Raw genomic sequence first — 21,235 nt, forward strand, 5'->3', positions numbered from 1 at the left:
TCTACTTCTAACATTCTCCTTTTAGGCTTATAGTGTGGTACGGTATGTCACTGAAACAGCTCCCGTAGGATTTTTGTGCCAAAGTTGATTTTTTTTTTTTTTTTTGTTGCATTTTTGGATTCATTGGGCCCAAGCTATCAGAAATTGATGGGGTTCAAATTTTCCCGAAGACACCAAATTTCCCTATTGCGCGTTATATAAGCCATTTTGGCGCCCAATATGGACTCCCCAGGAAATGAAGGAGGGGTCTGAAAATTTGAACCCCATCATTTTTGGCCAATTGGGACCCTTTTAAAGCTAAAATAGCACCAAAAAAAAAAATCAACTTTGGCTCAAAAATCCGGGATTACATTCCATACCGCACTATTACTGTCATATGAGATTGTTCACCACTTCTGAAGTACCCCTGCTGTCAAATTTAAAAATTCAACTTACAAGTTTCTAAGTTTGTGTATAAGTCGGATTTACAGTAAACAAGCCCAGCATCTGGCCGGTTTTTAATATTTTACCTGTGAGTAAGTGCGTGCGTGCTCACCCCATGAGTTCACCTTCCCGAACCAGAATGGGCTATGTGAATGTAAAAAAGACGCATATCAGAACAGTTACCCCCCCCCCCCCCCCCTCCCCCTTCAAATTAAACACAACAGAAATTACCCCCTACCCTAAAGAGTAATTTTTGAAAATACAATTCCCCCTTGTTAATGCATTATTCTACTTGAGTTTTGTTTGTTGTCTGGTTGATAATTGTCCTAGTGAGATAGTTGTCTAACTTGTCTGGGATGAACTATCTTCTTGTTTTTTTGTGGTTTTTTTTTGGGGGGGTGGGAAAAATATAATTGTTGCTCTAGGTATCTGTTACATTTTTTATGTATAGGAGGGTCATCTTATGAATGGGTTTACTGCCTCATGGAGCAATTCCTTGTGTTTAAAGTGAATCTAAAACTGACTACAATAGTTTATATAATCAAGTTACATGTACAGTATAACATATATCTATTTCCAATTCTTCATGGTTTTACCATAAATATTCAGTTGTAGTACAGTAACTGAACTTTATAGTGTTTCATTAAGGTCAATAAGGTTTTTTTTCTTAATGAAAAATAACAATTATCTCTGATCCTATCTAGCCTTCAATGATTTTAACACTGGCATTCCGATCTTTCATTAGACATGTTTATGGAATCAGTTAGAAAATGCAAGGATGTCAAAAGAACTCCTCCAAATTATTTGCGTGAACACAATTTTGATTCAGATTTTATTTTAGATTTTTGAAATGCTTATTGTCAGAAAATATGTCTAATAAGAGTTGGGGGTTGATAAGTTTAGAGCTTAATCTTTTGGAGGTTTGTGTTTATGATAATGTTTTATCCATGTAGCCAAAATACAATAAAAATGGAACTTGCCGAATATGTTCTTATATTCATATTGCTTGTGTTTAATGATACATGTGGCTAGATATTTTGATATTCTGCCCATGTTTCCAAAGAATTTTAATGAAAATAAGTGAAAGGAACTCCAAATTCTAGGCATTTGCTCTTAGTCTAAACTTTAGAATAGTTTAAAACCATTGTTTTCAAGGTATCGTATGCAAGTCAAAGTACTGTGAATGGGGGGGGGGGGGGAGGGGGGAGGGGCCTTCCCAAAACTCTACATGGGATTTATCAAAGACTGATAATCTTCAGAATTACAAACTATTTTTGTTTAATGCATCCGGGATTTCGAGCGCTTGGATCCATCTCATTTCATACACCGAAACGGGTAGCCCAGCAGAGCCAGGGTATTAATAGAGCACCTTGCATGATGGATTTGGGCACTATGAAAATATTATATATTATCATTATTTACCATCATTTGCAGAGGAATGCATTGTACAGAGATAAACCAAATAGAAGCAAGAAAGAGAGATAAAATCAGTTCCATTTTGTTTCTCTCCCTCTTACTCCCAAAACAAGGGAGGTGTATGTTACCATCAGATTAACACCCTGGGATGCATTAATCCTGATAATGATCTCTTTATCATACACCATTACAGTAATCATGTGCTCAGGAACCAACATCATTTATAGATGAAACAAAAAGGGTGCTTACTTAATATCGTTTTTTGTTGTTGTGTGGATTTAATGATAACACAGAATCAGAGAATAAGGTTGACTCGTAAAATATTAATGATTTCTGTATATTATCTTACATTTGTTATGGATTTGAACAATACATAGCTCATCTTATTTATCCTTTATATTAGATGCCAATAAAAAGGAGGATGTTAGAAATGCAATGATTATTTGAGAGTGTATATGTGTGTCTATTTTTGCAATTTTTTTCTTTTTGCATTTTTTGATTCTTATAAATTAAAGGTTCTACTTAGCTGAGCATTTTCGAGACATTGTGCATTATCTAGTTTGGTGAACAGCAAGATAAACAAACAAAAAAGAAGAAAGTGAAATATCCCTTATTTGATTTTTGAAATTCATTTACAACCATATTTGTCTAAAATGTAAATTTTCCAACTTGAGGCAGCCGATATTAATCAAGAAAAATAAACAGGACGAGTTTTACACAAAATGATCACCATTTTGCCTTTCCCAGAACTATATATCTATATTCTATATATATATATATATATATCATGAGTATTTTTTTTTACTTCAAATCAATTGACAATATAAAATGATACATGTAGGTCAGTGAAAGTTTGAGAAAGATAAAAAAAAATATGAAAAGCTATGATTTTCTTAATGTTTTAAATATGACACAGTAAGTGAGACCAGGGGGTGTTTCACAACGATCAAAAGTCACAATTATAATTAATAAATGACACATATTTGGAAAGCTTATCCTCCTCTTTCATTTGATGCAACTCATATGATGCATATTTCACGCATGAGTGATTAAAAGCAATTTGAAGAGAGGAAACCAAAAAGTCATTTGGCGGGCGGTATCTGAATTTCAAGGAGAAAATCACATTTCTAGAAAGTTCAATTTCTGCCCTTTCATAAACACCTCAATCAGGAAAACTGAGCCAGGAATAACAAAGTTCTGTTTGTTTAAAAATGCTTGCATTTCCATAATTTGATCAAACGGGTTCGTTTTCACGTTTTAACTCCGTTTCGTTGAAGATCAGCCATGCATCAGGTCTTTCGTCTTCTTTGTGCATGGTACGGTAGTATAATTACCCCAGGGGGGGGGGGTATACGCACATATTAAGACAGTACGGGGATGTGCCGCTCTAATTAGTTGCTTTTTTCACACGAAAATCCCGAAACATGGGTCCGTTTTTCCAAAATTTCCAACTCATTATACTTGTTTGCATAATGGTAAACATTGTGAAAAATGGGCATATATATTTCCAGAAAAATACCTAAACTGGTAAAAAATGGGTATAGGTTACGAGGCATGGGTGTCACACCCCCGTCCAGACCAATTAAATCTGGGTACCCGGCACCCCCCCCCCCCCCCCCCCCCGGGATAGTACGCTCCCTGGAATATTATAGACTCGTGTGTTTCTTGTGTCCCAGTAAGAACCCTAGCTGTCTACAAAAGGCACCGCAATCAAGGGGGCAGAGATGCTCCCATCTTTTAGAGGACATGGGTAGAATAATATACTCCTCCAATTAATAATTAGCCAATAAATATTTAAGGCAAGTCTTAAAGGTAATACAAAGTTTTGGTATGGGGTCATAAATTTGGTTCAAATGAACATAATGTAAACAAATGTGATCCTACAATATTTAGTGATCTTCGCGGTTGAAAACGAGTGTAAAGTTCTTGAAATTGTAAATAATAAACTCTTTATGTTGTATAGCTCCCTCTCAAGGTCAAGATATTAATTAAGCTATAAATTGACTAAAATCGACCGATTAGCTATTCCCGTTTGGAAATCATATATCACAACTACATATTCTGAGATTTTCATGGTCGCAGTTAACATTGTATGGCCGTATATATAGGCGCTATTTGAAATTTATCCAAATTCACCCGGAACACCGCTAAATTTTTATATTCAATTTTTAACGAAAGCAGAAGTGTTTTAGGGGCTAATTTTTCAAGTGCTTACAGGCGCGTACACATGCAGGGGGGGGGGGGGGGGGGGTTGGGTGGTTAAACCCCCCCTCTTTGGTATTTTTATGTGTGTAACCCCCCCCCCCCCCGCCCGCCCCATAACCCCCCTAAACCCCCCCCCCCCCATAACCCCCCTAAACCCCCCCCCCCTTTGGATTTTTTTTTTTTTTTTTTTTTTTTTAATTATTTAAAAAAAAATAAAAAATTCCCATGGCTGATCTAAAAAGGTGACCTTACCCCCCCCCCCCCCCAACGGAGCCAAATGTCAAATTTTCAAATTTCGAGACAAAAAAAAAAAAGTGTCCTTTCCCCCCCCCCCCCCCCCCCCCCCCCCCCCCCCCCCTTTATTCAGCGGCTGCTGAGTCGTTGCGAAATTTTCGGCCCAATTTATGAATGTTAAACCCCCCCCCTTGAAAAAATCCTGCGTTCGCGCCTGAGTGCTTATAATACATCCACAGGGGGCCAGGGGCATCGAAATATATCTGGTAAAGAATCACTCTCCATGCACCCAATTTTCAAAATTTCCCAAAAACTATAATTCTAGCTACTATTATAAACAGAGTATCTATCGACCAGGGCAAGAACAAGGACTGTTTGTTAAATAGGTATTTTACAGCTCTGTGGCCGGGACAATTCGATTTCCCGTTCATTCTGACTTTCTTATTGATTTTGTTTGTCTGTTTTAATTTTGTATCGGGGGATCGAGGGGGGGCTGTTATATCTCTTTGATACAGATGCTTCGAGAATATCTGGGAAAAATCATCTATGCGTCCATGCAGCACAACAGAACCGTCACATGTTATAGAACAATGCAACAGTACTTTTCACTTTTGTACGTTAATTGAGCGAGCACGAAAATAGAAATATGCGTCAAAACAGCTGGTCAAATAGTCTACACGTTGGTAGGTGTTGTATTGAATGGTCCGTAGACTTCCGTACGTAACTCCGAAACCTTCTTGAGCGTGAGTTCTGTGTAGCCCACGAATATTTACTTTGATAAAATCTCTAAAAATCCGTAGCAACCCAGTATATATTTTCATTAAAATAGTATTTCTCGAAATTTAAATTGGTGAACATGCCAACCTTCAAGGGACCAACTCATGGGCCGAGTCAATCGGCCTATGTTGATCGTGAAAAGCCAGCCGAGGTTCGACGAAGCAACATTACTGCTGCCAAAGGTATTTTGCTGTTGTTAGTGTAATAATTTAGAAATCGATCGGGCCCCCAGCTTTTTTGTTAGTTATCCTTAATGAAGCACGCTTAATGAATTTGTTCAGAGACCTAACCGAAAAATAGAGGGGACAAGGTCAAAATGACAAAGCCACAAATTAGACTAAAATCACTGGTAGACTAATCGTGCGAATGAATGAGTAATGTCTACATGTCGGCGGTTAGGGGCGCGGCGCGGGCGCTGGTCCGCGTCCGAGGCTTTTGCCCAAAGTAAAAAAAAACTAATCTCTTTCCAGGCTTTTTGCCTACTTTGGGCAGAATCCTGAGAATTTCAAAGGATCGTCCGCTGCCCGCATAAATTAGGATATCCTTGTAAACGCGTACAAATTGTGTCTTAAAAAATGATGATCTTCCTCATTTTCGCTGACTTTTTTTTTCATCGGCGTGTTGGGTCCCAGAATGAGGGTTTGTCTTGATAAACGTGGACAGCAAAAAATGCAAAAAATGAGGAATGTCCGCATTTTTGGTTGACCAATCTGATTTCCGATCCACGCATAGAGGTCTAGACCGAAAACTTCAGTCTCTCTAATCGTCGGTTGTTCCACTGAGACTACGTCTGGCTCCACTAGATTCTAGACCTCCGATTATAGTAGTAGGGTGTCTGATCGCGCACCCGATGTTGTGTGCTAAAATTCTTCCCATAGAGATTGCACGCATCCCTATGCGGTCTACGTGCATTACGCGATCATGCAAAAAAAGTCAAGTTTTTTTTTTCAATTCGAACTTCAAACCTTTATCTGTTGTGATCCTGAAGGTGATACTCGATAAATGAGGTGTCATATGAAAGAGCAGGTGAATTCCAATATTTCCACAGGGCGTTGCCTCGAAATTCTAAAAATATCTTGGTCAAAACAGCGATTTAAACATTGTGTCCTGGCTAACTCCGAGGTTTGTCACTTTTGAGATATGACGCCCCGATCGATAAGTAGTCCCAGTCCTAAGGAATTATGTATGTGCTTTTTTTTTTCGCTAGCCCCCAGGGATCACAACTGACAACAGTTTGAAAATACCCTTCTCCACATTTTTCGGATCAGCTAATTAGGGAGGCGTGACTCTGCTCAGCCCAAATCCATGGTGACAGCGCTTAAAATCCGCTGATGCATATGCATTTAGATCACGCAACGTTCAGCGGCGCTTAGCAAATTTTGTGCGTGCTACCCGTGTCGCAAGCCTTTGTACACACTATGACGCGTACGCAGCGTTGAATATGTGTAGGCCTATTATAAGATGGGTAGAAGAATCCCTGCAATCTGATTGGTCAATCTGTCTGTGATGCGCTTGCCCGTACCGTGTGTGTACTACTTGTGTGTGTATTCGGATCTGTCTGTGCTGGCGTGATGTATTTAGTGTGCACTAAGAGAGTGCATCTTCGCATTATCCCCATTGCCTGAAATGTATATGTCGCTAATGGTTAATATGCATTCATCAATTTGCAACGGGCGTCGCTGGGAACGAGCCCCTTGTTCACGTGACATTGTTGAAGGCGGGCAATTCGCATTGTACTTGTCCCCACTGCCTGAAATGTATATGTCGCTAATGGTTAATTTACATTCATCAATTTGCAACGGGCGTCGTTAGGAACGAGCCCCTTGTTCACGTGACATTATTGAAGGCGGGTAATTAATTTAAAAGGCGGGTAATTTAAAGGGCCATCTAGTGCAGCGCGTATGCACTGCATACGTAATTACGAGCATTATCGAAATCTACTCGATTTACGACTCTACTCGACTCCAGCTCTGAATTGGTTTGCAATTGACGTTTTTACTCTGTTTTTACCTGGATTCAACTAGCTTTTCATCTGACAGCCAGCCCCAGCCAGCATCATGAACCCTGAAGCCGTAAGTAACTTTTTGAATTGTTTTCAGTCTCCTCCAATAAAGAAAGAATACATGACATTTCAGGACCTTTCTATTTTTTTCTCACATTTCGACGTCTGGCAAGAATCTAGTACTGAGTGCAACGGCACACAAAGGGAGTGCCTCTTGGCATATTCTAAAACAGTTTCCAAGAACCATATCAATGTCATTTCTATACACTTCGGTAATCTTAGGAGGAAGACAACGTACAGCTTGAAGAAAGGGAGGGGGGATGAAGTTGTACAAGAATTGCATAAACTAGTGTCGGGGTTGGGACCAAACTGTTCAAAGATTGGGGTATTGGAGGGTGATGTTCAAGCTGCGTTGTGTAACGAGTATGACCGTGAGAGGATGGGATGGGCGTGGATGACGAATGGTGTGGTTTTAGAACTCTATGCGTGGGGTAGGAAAAATGATCTTTCCACCGAAAGTTTCAAACAGTTGTTGCGTGCGCTGTTTGAGGTTGATGATAGTGTTGGTAGTGTAAGTACACATAGGCTGCACAACAAAATACGAAAGGTAACTGAACAAAGGAGCTCTGGATTGAATGAAAGAGACTTAGACAAATTCTTGAACGAGGTGTTTGTAATTTTGCCCGTAAGTGGTAATCAGGCAAGTGGGGTTGGGGGGAGAAGAAAGCCGGATGGTGGGAAGAAGAGGCAAAGTGGTGGGAAGGGAAAGCGCGGGAAAGGGGGTTCGAGGCCAGTTCGCGAGAGGGTTAGTAGAAGTCAAGAAAAATCCAATTGTAAATGTAGATTTCGAAAGGAATGTATAATACTCAAAACGAGGTTAAGGAAAATGAGAGTAAGGTTGACCGGCGTAGAAAAGAAACTTAACGACTACAAATTAAGTTTAGCAAAATCGGAAGTACAAAGGCGACGATTTAAGATAAAAGATGAAGGTAGGAAAAGGGCACTTGATAATCAAACAAAGGCAGTAAAAAAAATGCAAACAGAGTTGCTCTCAAGAAAAATGAAAATTTCGCTTCTTGAAGAACAAACAAAGCAGTTCAGAAAGTTAAAACAACAAAAAGGGGCGATGAAAGTAATGTGGAAGAAAAGTCAAGTACGCTTGAATTATCTAAAGAAAAGAAACGACTTGCTTTCGAAAACTATCCAAGAAAATAAATCTCTCAAACGAAAATTGAAGAAAATGACAGTTAAGTTAGGCAAATTAGCGAGTCCGCTATCGGAGATTGTCATTCAGTCAATCGAAAAAGGCAAGTACACAGATGAGGTTAGACAGGTATACCAAGAGTTAGAGTGCAAATTTGGAGTCAGTTCAAGGAACTGTGAAGGGGTGGTAAGGTCAATAATCGAGGGTTTGACAAAAGCAGAGGTGGGGAAATTACCAAAAAAGGACTTTGCAGCAGATATGTTTCAAGAAGCCAGAGTTCTTAGTCAAATTCAAGTATTAGATACGCTGATGAATGAAGACCAGTCAAATCTGACAATAGGGGGGGATGGCACAACAAAGGGGGGTCATCATTATGGGGCTTTTGATATTCACACACAAGATGGTGACTGCTATGTCATGGGGGTAAGAGAAAGTGTGGGGGGTACCGCCGAAGAAACTTTAGGTTTAATGAAGGAAGTACTAGAGGATATGTGTAATGTTTTAGACGATGAAGGGCCCCAGAAGATGAACAAAATTCTTCAAAAGATGAAAAACACTATCAGTGATAGGCATATTGCTCAAAAAAAATTCAATGAACTCTTACAACAGTATAAAAGGGAGGTGCTGCCTAAGGTTGACAATGGGTGGGATGGGTACAGTGAAATTCAGAAGGAAAGGGCAGTTAGTATGAACAACTTCTTTTGCGGCTTACATTATATGGTGGGATTAGCAGATCAATCGTCTCAAACATTGAATGTATGGGAGAAAATGATATTTGGTGAAACTAATGTTGGTGCCAAAAAGGTTGGGGTCTCATCAAAGGGGAATGAAGGGGGTACAGAGAGACTAGTCAGAACAGTATGCAAGGCCATACAGGACAGGGGTTGTGAAAAGTCAGGAAAACCTGTTCAATTTCGGGCATTTTTAAGGGAGAGAGGAAGAGATTGGGTGCCACTCGCTCCATTCAAGGGAAATAGGTTTAATATTTTATTTAAAAACGGGGCTGGCGTGTTCTACCTTGCAAGCGATTTAAAGGATTTTTTTAATGATTACAAAGATGATAATTTACTAATGAGAGCTGTCCACGCCGACCTACATGTACCACATTATCTGGCGGCGTGTAGGGCTCTTGGTCTCATTGACCGGTTCGTTACCAAACCCCTTTGGCAAATTCTTGAAACAAAAGAAAACATTAACACGATGAATGATAGATACAAAACGATGATGAGTAAGTTTCAGGAATTTGCGGAAGATTCCTCAGAATTCATGAAGGGCAAGTGTAAAATATTTGATGATGTAGATATTCCTAACGATGTAATGCTAGATAAGTTAGTTAACCATGAAGGGGATGACCATTTGACCCAACAAGTACTTGAAATGCTTTTCATTGGGTTTGTAACCGTAACGAATAGACTAGTACATGATCATCTACAGGATAAGTACAAAGACAAAGACGGGGAAGTAGAAAGCGTGCCAAAAACAAATGTATCTGTAGAAAGGGACTTTGGAATGCTTGACCGAACAATGAAATGCAAACCCAAAGCAAAAACAAACTGTTTGGAGAGCATTATCATGTATTCCAAAAACCAAACAAGCAAGTGGGTCTCCACTTTACCCGAAGATAAAAGAAAACAATATATGGAAGTAGCGAGAAAACAAAAACATGTTCAAAAACAGAAGTATGCGATGCGTGCCAAGAAAATTTGGGAGGGTAGGGAAAAAGCAATTAGGGACAAAAGGGAAAGCAAATTGCACAAAGAGGAAAAGGACAACGTAAGAAAAGAAACAGTATACAATGAGGTTAAAGATATGTGCGGGGGGATCTGGACTAAGGCTAATGATGTCACGGTGGGACTTGCAAATCAAACACCAAAACAAAAACTAGACATTTTAAAATTGCAACTAAAAGCTCGAAGACTTGTGTTCGGTGACAAAAATGAAAACGGTATTTTGAATTTTTCGGAGAAGGGCAGGGTTAAGACATGGGTTGAACTCAATAAACAACTACTAACACTCATTACAAAAAGTCAGGAACGTGCGAGGTTAGTAGAGGATGAAGATCGGGAAATAACAGAAGCATTGTGCGCTCCTAATGAGAAAGTAGAGGAATACAAAATAAAAATGAAACGGAAAAGGGAAATCGAGTTGGAAAGGGCTAGAAAGCGTCCCAAAATAGGAAGACAGGTGCAGTATAATGATCTGGTTGGGAAGATAATTGAACACTTGATAAAGGAGGATAATGACGAAAAATGGTATAGCGCGTTTGTTAGTTCTAAAACCAATCAGGGATTAAATCTTGTTTATCTTACTGACACCAACAACGTCTATTCTTTTAGCCAGGAGGAAATAAGGGCAGACATGGAAACAGGGGATATATATGTGAAAGAAATAAAAGCTACAGATTTACTAGGTTTTAAAATAAGACACAAGTTTAATGTAGAAGGGAAAAATGTGTGGTTTACTGGGTACGTAATAGACGCAGAAGAGGGGGAGGGAGTAAATAAGCCATGCAAAGTGGAATACGAATACTTAGAAGGGGAAGGGGAAGAGGAAGAGGACGAAGATTTAGAGACATGGGAAGGTCTCCTTCTTGAGGATTATTGGAAGGGTGAGGTGAGGCTGTTGGAAAAAATGTGAATTAATATGTACAGGGAACATATAGGTTTTTGTAATTATTTGATAATGAATTAAGGCAGTAACATTCTTTTTTACCTACCTCATAATCAAGAATGCTAGTCATGTTTAGGTCACACGTTCTCCTTCTTCATCTTCTGCTGCTTTAAAGGTAGTAGCACTCATTTGCACACCTCCCCCAATTTCGACGAAATAAATGGACAATAACTGGAATTGTGCTATATAAATGATTTGATTTGATTTATTCATTTATTACCGATTTACAAGTTTAAATATTTACATTTGACAGCAATTTATATATCGTACATTGGAACAAAAAAGCAACATGCTAAATTAGGTTAGCCTCAAGATTGTTTTGAATTACGTCTAATAAATATTAAAATTAAAGTGGTACAATTAAATTACAGAGGTTCATAATTAGGTGGTCTGTCGTTTTCGACAGATCACCTATTGTTTTCGTCAGAATTTTCTTTCTTTATTTATTTATTTATTATTATTATTATTTATTTTTATTTCTTCCCGTTTTTTGTTTATCGGTTAACTCAAGATCGGTTGTGTTAATTTCTTTTAATTTTTACACAGTCATAAGTCATTGTCATGAGACGTGACAGGAACATTTTCAAGGTCATCAATTTATCGTGACGTCATCCAGGCGCCATTTTGTGAAATCACGTTATCCATCATATCTTCATGATGGATCAGCAAAGATCATTCATATTCATATCACATATATTTCAGGTCAAGGGTCAACAGATCATGTCATCAAAGGTCACATAAAGGTCACGACGCGCGCGTACGTGCGCGTCAAAATTTAAAAATGCTCAAAATTACTTAACTATTGAAGGAGAGTACGAATCAGGTCATTTTAAGCATTTCAAAATTTTCCGTCCGTAAGTGTCAACGCGCGCGTTGCGCGCGCTCACAACGCGCGGAAAAGGTCAAATTCATTTTTTTTTACATGATTTAGATTTCTCTTACCGTAAATGACAATTTACATTAATTTCAGTCACTCTTGACCTTTTATAGGGCCGTGAGCGCGCGTCAAAGTTCAAAATCCGCGCGTACTGCTATGGGCAATATAATGCAAATTTGATCAAAAACATCCCATTTTAAAAATCAAAATAGCTCTTGAGATAGTCAATTGACCCCAACTTTTATATCATGGTTGGAATAAGTATGAGTTGGAGATATGATTTCATGTGTCATTTGACCCTCATTTAACTCATGACGTCATCATAATGGCCTCCGAACTCAAAATTTCAATTTGCATATTATGACGTCAGCATATTTTTGTAAAATTGATTGTATCTCTGTAAATATTGATTAATTTTCTTTCAAATTTTGATATGTTCTACCTGAGAATATTCTCTACAAATGTAGTCATCATGATATTTCATTTTGACAATGGCATCATGGCGTATTTTTGCGATTAAAGGAGGCATGTCAATTTTTCACATTTTGCGTGTATTCTCTATGGGACATGACTTTTTCTCAAAACTGGATTCTACATTCTCGTCTTTTGCGAGCAATATCTCCGTCGTTTTATCTTTGTTTACGCTGAGCTTTGAGTATGTTGTAGCTGAGAAAATAAGCTATCACAAGTGTGCTCTTCATTTTTCGATCAGATGCCGGGATCATGCTCATATTCCACTTGCAAAGTAGGATTTGAGAATTTCATTTTCCGTTTACGTGTAATCTCTATGGGAAATGTTTTGGTATATCGGTAACGCACTTGACTTCCGACCTCGAGGTCCCTGGTTCGAGTCCGGGAGTCTCCAACAATTTTTTTTCTTCATTTTTTTTCTTTTTTGACTTTTCAATGATCATAAAATTGAAAACAGACCACCTAATTCGTCCCCATGACGAATTAAATTTCTAGTTGTTATTAATTCAATTATTAAATACCTAGTACAAAATGAGGTGTACATCTCTCTCTTTACTCAAGGTCGGTATCTGAGACGGGAGTTCCAGTATACATGGCCTATGTAGAGGGAGTGGTGTGTGGGCCCTGTTGAGGGATACTTGTTTTATTTTCGACAAATTATGTGATAATATTTTTGTAGTGTATAAGATCACTGAATTTATAATTTCATCCCTCTAGATCAATACCTTAATCACGGGACACAGCCTCATACGGGACCTCGGCCAGTATTCACCCAACCTAAATCTAGCTAAAGATAATATCGAGATTCACGGGTTCCCTGGAGCAACGGTAGGTTCCCTCATTAACAAATTTCATTCTTTATCATTTCTTAAGTACCAGCTTGTCATTTTCCAGATTGGAGGCAATGACATCTCTGCCCCACACTCCCCCCCTGACAAGGTTATGAGGGACATCCATCACCTCGTAGACAGCGTTAGGTATCTGAACCCACAAGCCCATATCACGTTCATGGAGTTACTTCCTCGTAAAAAGACTAGAGCTCACAAACATGACGTCCACATTGATATTTATAATTCTAGGGTAGATCAACTAAATGATTTGCTAAGAGAATTCCTCCCTTCTGTACAGGCTAACTTCTGGCAACATTCCCGGCAAATTAAAGACCCATGTAAGTTTTACAAGGATGATGGGGTTCACTTTGCTTACCTACCTCCATACTTTAAGTCCGTTAGAGGGTGTACCATAGAGGCTCTAAAAAACTAAACACTAAAAATGGGACCGGCCCACGAGACTGCTTTATAAATAGAAAAAAGGGAACTTGCTTTCTTAATGCTTTCTAACTTCAGTGATCTTTCACACTTTCATTTTTTTGCTATAAGATTTAGATTCAAACAAAACACTCAAACATTGTAAGGCTGAAATGAAATTGTTTCAAGGTAGCGTAAACTAAAAGCCAACACTTTATGTAAATGGTCCAATGCGTTTAAAATTACGTTTGTATTTTCTTCCGTCCGTCTGTACTTCCGTCCGTCTGTACTTCCTTCCGTATTTCTGTCCGCCCGTACTTCCGTATTTCCGTCCGTCCGTTCTTCCGTCCGTACTGCCTTCCGTCTGTTCTAATTGTGTCCGTCCGTTCTTCCGTCCGTACTGCCTTCCGTCTGTTCTAATTGTGTCCGTCCGTCCGTACTTCCGTACTGCCTTCCGTCTGTTCTAATTGTGTCCGTCCGTCCGTACTTCCGTACTGCCTTCCGTCTGTTCTAATTGTGTCCGTCCGTCCGTACTTACTTCCGTACTGCCTTCCGTCCGTACTGCCTTCCGTCTGTTCTAATTGTGTCCGTCCGTCCGTACTTCCGTACTGCCTTCCGTCTGTTCTAATTGTGTCCGTCCGTCCGTCCTGCCTTCCGTCTGTTCTAATTGTGTCCGTCCGTCCGTACTTACTTCCGTACTGCCTTCCGTCCGTTCTTCCGTCCGTACTGCCTTCCGTCTGTTCTAATTGTGTCCGTCCGTCCGTACTTCCGTACTGCCTTCCGTCCGTTCTTCCGTCCGTCCGTCCGACTACCTTTCATCCATCCATCCGTCCTTTCCGGTCATAGCTCATTTAATATGCAAAATACTTAATTATATATGCAAAAATGTGGTTAACTTCCTTGGTAGTATAATGTATATAGTATAATGGAGGTAACTTTATCTAAGCTTAATTGCTTTGACTTGTCCATATTTGTATTTCGCTTCTAAATTGCAACTCGTTATTAATTAAATTTATAATACCTAGTACAGGGGTACATCTCTCTCTTTACTCAAGGTCGGTATCTGAGACGGGAGTTCCAGTATACATGGCCTATGTAGAGAGAGTGTTTTGTGGCCCCTCTTGGGGATATTTCGCTTCTAAATTGCAACTCATTATAGTGTTATTAATTAAATTTATAATACCTAGTACAGGGCTACATCTCTCTCTTTACTCAAGGTCAGTATCTGAGACGGGAGTTCCAGTATACATGGCCTATGTAGAGGGAGTGTTTTGTGGCCTCTGTTGAGGATATTTGGCTACCAAATTTGTAACTAAAAGAATTATTAAATTTCATGAATGCTATTGAAACTGCAGTGTGCCATGCACCAATAGTATTAATGCTACACGTACCACATGCAATGCAGTGGAATCTTAAATAATATCTGAAATTTACTTTTCTAATAATTTCTTTATTGATTCTTTTTCTTCCATATCAATCTGCATGGCATGTCATGTCATGACTGGATACTGGGAGAGAATAAATACTCGAGACTTATAATGGCAGACAGAGGTAGTGGACCCGGTTGCTTCATGAACTGATCCTTGCACTGCTGCAGCTCTCAGTACGACCATCAGAACTGTTTGTGATGCTGCAGATTGCTGAAGTGATCACCGGACGTTTCCTGTCCTAGGAAGGAGCCTGTGAAGAACTGATTACTCCATCAAATGATCATGATTTTATATTTTGTTTTTATACTATGTCAGAAAATTATGTAATATTTAAGTTGTCAATATCTTTAATTATGATTTTATATACCGGTATTGTTTTCATACCATGTCAGAAAATTTGATTGATTTAATTAATACCCATTTAAAATTAAAGTTCTTCTGTAATATTTAAGTTTTCAATATCTTTAATTTTGATTTTATATTATGTTTTTATACTATGTCAGAAAATTTGATTGATTTAATACACATTTCAAATTAAAGCTCTTATGTAATATTCAAGTTTTCAATATCTTTAATTATGATTTTATATTTTGTTTTTATACTATGTCAGACAAATTGATTTATTTAATTAATACCCATTTAAAATTAAAGTTCTTCTGTAATATTTAAGATTTCAATACTTTTAATTTGGATTTTATATTATGTTTTTATACTATGTCAGAAAATTTGATTGATTAAATTAATACACATTTAAAATTAAAGCTCTTATGTAACATTCAAGTTTTCAATATCTTTAATTATGATTTTATATTTTGTTTTTATACTATGTCAGACAATTTGATTGATTTAATTAATACCCATTTAAAATTACAGTTCTTCTGTAATATTTAAGATTTCAATACTTTTAATTTGGATTTTATATTATGTTTTTATACTATGTCAGAAAATTTGATTGATTTAATACACATTTAAAATTAAAGCTCTTATGTAATATTCAAGTTTTCAATATCTTTAATTATGATTGATTTAATTAATACCCATCTAAAATTAAAGTTCTTCTGTAATATTTAAGATTTCAATATTTTTAATCATGATTTTATATTGTTTTTATACTATGTCAGAAAATTTGATTTGATAGATTTAATTAATACCAATTTAAAATTAAATTTCTTTAATTTATATAAGTTTTCAATATTTTCAATTATTAGTTGGACCAGTAGCATACGCAGGATTTTTCACAACAACTCAGCCAGCCGCTGAATAAGTGGGGGGGGGGGGGGGGGGTAGTTAAAGAGCACATTATCATTGTGAGCCTGTGTTTACATCATTTTGTCTTATACATGTAACTGTTATCATCTGAATCTTACAAAGAAAAGGGCATACTTATATAATATTGGTGAAAGGGGGGGGGGGGGGAGAGCACATTATTATTGTGAGCCTGTGTTTACATCATTTTTTTTCTGATACATGTAACTGTTATCATCTGAAGAATGAAATGAAATACAATTTTTCAAAGAAAAAGGGCATACTTGGTACACATATTTTTTGGCTAAATAGATTCTGACTTCTTGAAATTATTTTAAATTGTTTAAAAAATGAAAAGGGGTATGATAAAAAGCATATCACATCCTTATGAAATAGGCCAGATCCAAGAGCATTTTGCTTGGTTGCACATATATTTCAATTGCGACTTATGATCGCAAACGTGGGCCGTAGGGGAATTTTCCAAACTATTGATTTAGGCTGTTGGGTTTTTCGCCCCTACTTGGAGATGAAGTATGACGGTGCAGTTTTGGAAGATGCACCGTTGTAGTAAATTACTGTAATCATATATCTATTATCTACATTTGAAATGTACCGATAGATTATTCAATTTTTTTGTATAAACATTGCCACTTAACGATAGAACGTAACTTGGTCTAGATAAACATTGCTTGAATTATTTTTGCATGCAAATTACTGTAGATATTCAGCTACATGTATCCTTCACTTTTTGAATGATGATCTTAAGATGATTGCATATTTTCTCATACCTGCATACAGACTGCAGAGTATTGTCTGTGTCAGACAAACAGTTGTAAATAATTGTAAATTAAAAAATCAACCTGTGATTGTTGGTGGAATAACACACAAATAATGAATACAAGCCTTTCTTTTGTACATAAATAGGAGAACTAGAGAGCGAGGAGGGGAAAACTACTGAAATCTAGATTTAGGGAGAGAGAGAGGGAGAGATCGAAAGAGACTAGGCAGGACAAAACACGAGATTGATATGAAAAAGAGAACAATAAAATAAAAAGATAATAATACAACAAAATTGGACAATGTTTGAGTCAGAGAGCGAACAATAGAATTACGAGCAAGTAATAAAATGGTGCGTACAAATGTTAGCTGAAGATGGGGAAAATGAGAGACAAAATAGATATTAGGGAGTGGTAATGAGCGGATATAATTTCAAAGCACAAATCATGCAACATGCAAGGGTAAGAAAAGAGAGTGGGAATTAAAGGCTACATTAAATAATGCAATCGATAGTCAAAACAGAAAAGAATGATAGAAATTGAAATTTAAAAAATATAATAAAGCACAACAACTTGTTTGTTTTTATCATTAGATAAGTGAAAGAGATCGAGGTCATGGTAACAAAAAAGTGAAAGGGAAGGGGGAATCAAGCAAAAAAGAGTGATGTGATCCGATGAACAAATGAGTACAAAATAATTAAAATCATGTTGGCAGTGTCAAGCCAGACGGCAGACAGCCAGCGATCAATGCATCATGATTATACCAGCCCATTGAAGCTAGTGCATTGACGAAATCACCGTACACTCAAGCTCACTCAGTCACTGCATGCATTGCACTGCACTAGCAGTTGTGTACCTATAGCTACAACAGCACGATTGTATTTTGATCTGAATCTAATATCATTAAGGATCAGGCGGTGTAAGGAAATACCAAAGTATTTTTCGCAACAATTAATTCATGCAACAAAGAGATTGTTATGAATACGCACCTGAGCTTGGGAATCCCCCCCAGCTGAGCTGACGTGATGACTCAGCGCGCGATCGCCAGCTGCTGCCAAGCTTGGCTCAGCTGAGATCACGTCATCATCGCCCAGCCAGAAATGCAGCGCATGCGCACGAGGGAGCGATGACATCATGTGAAATGTCACGGGTCATCTGGAGAACGGACGCGTATGCGGATGCACACTGAAGACGAAGGAGGAGGAGTTTAACGATCGCGCTCAATAAGCGCCGCAGCTAAGCAACAGGCGTACGCTATGCATATAGCGCTACGCAGATTGCTGCTCGAGCTGCTCAGCTGTTGAGCACAATTTGCAACTCTGCGTGTAACATCTTTTTCGACCATTCTGATCAAAATCGTATGAATATTGAATAGATTTGAGGGGGCTGTATCTTTTGATAGAAACATCGGTTAGTCTTGAAATTTAGAATGGGTAGTTATGAGTCAATGATTTTTCTAAATATCCAACAATAATGGTGACAAACGATCCGAAAGTGAAAATTGAAAAATCGTCCAGACACCCTAATAGTAGCCTTAAGGGCTCTCTCGAAATGTTTTTTTAATGATATTATTCGAGAGAGCCTTAAACGGCTCCCATACCCCTGCACGGAGAGGCATGTAAACAAAACTCAAAAGTGGTCCAAAATCACACTTTCGCGCACCCGACCAATATTGGACAGTGGCTTTGATAAATTTTGTCCGAGTTTTGGTCTTAATTAGCGCTTTAATTTCAAAATCGGATCTAAAAATAACAAAATAAGAGCAATTTTCTTACCAGACCGATACAGCTCAGCTCCCTTTTCATGTGTACCGTGTGAATTCACGATGTCTACACAATGGTGATGACCTCTGACTGGCACTTCCGTAATTGTGGGTAAATTGTGCTGCTTCCGTATAATGCGCTGTATGAGTGTTATTCAGCGCATTATACGGAAGCAGCACATTTACGAAGTGCTAGTCAGAGGTCATCACCATTGTGTAGACATCGTGAATTCACACGGTACACGTGAAAAGGGAGCTGAGCTGTATCGGTCTGGTAAGAAAATTGCTCTTATTTTGTTATTTTTAGATCCGATTTTGAAATTAAAGCGCTAATTAAGACCAAAACTCGGACAAAATTTATCAAAGCCACTGTCCAATATTGGTCGGGTGCGCGAAAGTGTGATTTTGGACCACTTTTGAGTTTTGTTTACATGCCTCTCCGTGCAGGGGTATGGGAGACGTTTAAGGCTCTCTCGAATAATATCATTAAAAAAACATTTCGAGAGAGCCCTTAAGGCTAGATTATAGAGACTGAAGGATGGGGACCTCTTACTGTGAGGAACTGTACAGAACAAATGGTTTGGTTCGACCGGACCACGATGAATGAGATATGCAACAAAATTTTCACTTTTTACATCCTCATAACTGCTGCAATTATAATAAAAATTAATTTAAAAATAACATATAGGCTATAGAGTAAAGGAGCCCGTTTTCGGCCACTTAAGACAAAATCCTATTTTTAGGACTCTTTACTTCCTTTTTATTATCATTTCTTGTTCAAATCATGAAGCAAATATTATTATTATTTAAACAAAAAAAGAATCCCAGAAAAAAATCACGAATTGCCATGACAATATTCATTTCAATTTTCACTGTTTTGGAGCCGGTTATCGGCCGAGCGTTTCAGTTTACGGCCGCATGTACAAAGTCAATAGGAAGCGCTCGCGCGCGCCGTGCGTTTCCGCGCTGATGTACAGCACAAGCGGGCGGAGCAGGTATCCCACGCCTGAGCTCCCTGGTGCTCGCCTGGCCGAAGACAGGCACAGCGGTGATCGGAAGTTGGAATCTGAATTAGACAGAGATATCGTGTGTGCGTCGCGGTGTGCGGCTGCATTGATTTAATACATGCGATGAGATACTTTTGAGCTTGCGACTAGCACAAAATCGGGCTCTAAATCTGAAAAATACTTGAAATAAAGCTCATTTTATGGTACCCATATTTCTTACAGACACGCGTAAGATACTCGATTTTTCAGATTCGGGTAGCGGGACCGGCGATTACATCGCTAAAATGTGATATTTTAGGATATATTTTTCATTGCAAATGTGGTTCTTCAGTGACACTGGCATGGTATGGTATGTGTGGGATATGTGTTACGCTATTATGCGATGTATTTTAGAGTGATTTTACCTTGCATCCAACCAATCGGCCAAAAACGGGAGCTGGCCGATTACGGGCTCCTTTACTCTATAGCTTATTTGACTTACGATAGCTTGCTCATTTAGATCCTAAATTAATGATTAATCCGAGAAAGTCTCGTCGACAACATTATCCGTCTTGGTTTTAGTTGATGAATATTCATTTTTTCTTTTCGAACGTCCAATAGCTACCGTAGCTACGTACGAGTCGGCCCGGCTTGACCAACGAACTCCCACGAAACAAGTGCTCTGATTGGCCATTGGCGTAGGTTGACCCGGAAATATACCGGCCGCCGGGTCATATAGCTCTATTTTCGAGTGCATGAACGTAGTTTCACAGTTTCTAAGATACAAATTGGATAATTCATATAAGTAAGTCCGAAAATTTCACATTCTATAATAGGTTAGCAAATTTTGAAAACTGTAATTAGGAGATATATAGACCGACCTAATTTACATCTGATTTAGAAATCAGAAAATTAGATCTAAATAAAGAAAATCGGGGAGAAAATGTCGGTAACGAAAAGCTGTTCCGCTGTGGCTCTAATTTACCCACACGGTACGAGATCTCTGGGTTGCCATCTGTATTGGGGAATGACAACAAATGTCAGTTTTATTAAAGAAATGACCCAAATCAGATGGTTATTGCTGTCTAATCCACGCATTGACGATGTAAAATATGGATTCCGCAATGATTTTCTTGAATCTTGATGCATTTTACATTAACTTTGTACAGAGACTTTCACATAGTAAAGGAGGGGTTTTCAGCCACTTAAGACAAAATCCTTATTTTTTGGACCCTTTACTTCCTATTTATTATCATTTCTTGTTCAAATCATGAAGCAAATATTATTATTATTTAAACAAAAAAAGAATCCCAGAAAAAAATCCCGAATTGCCATGACAATATTCATTTCAATTTTCACTGTTTCGGAGGCAGTTATCGGCATAGCGAACCAGTCAATAGGAAGCGCGTGCGCCGCGCATTTCCGCGCTGATCTATAGCACTAGCGGGCGGAGCAGGTATCCCACGCCGGAGCTCTCCGGTGCTCGCCATGTTGAAGACTAGCACTGCGT

The 21,235-nt window shown here is 38.3% G+C and overlaps 1 protein-coding gene across 1 annotated transcript in view; it reads left to right on the forward strand.

Moving 5' to 3' along the window:
- Positions 1-4,988: 4,988 nt before the first annotated feature.
- LOC579722 (T-complex protein 1 subunit delta) overlaps positions 4,989-21,235 on the forward strand; it is a 29,753-nt gene continuing 13,506 nt past the window's right edge. Inside the window, exon 1 of the mRNA XM_030999398.1 lies at positions 4,989-5,237. Within this exon, the coding sequence (XP_030855258.1) occupies positions 5,135-5,237 (103 nt within the window). The 5' untranslated portion in view covers positions 4,989-5,134. The remainder of the gene's footprint in view (positions 5,238-21,235) is intronic.

Source organism: Strongylocentrotus purpuratus, unplaced genomic scaffold, assembly GCF_000002235.5.
Source record: "Strongylocentrotus purpuratus isolate Spur 01 unplaced genomic scaffold, Spur_5.0 spur5_scaffold_5, whole genome shotgun sequence".
NCBI classification, from domain to species: Eukaryota; Metazoa; Echinodermata; class Echinoidea; order Camarodonta; family Strongylocentrotidae; genus Strongylocentrotus; species Strongylocentrotus purpuratus.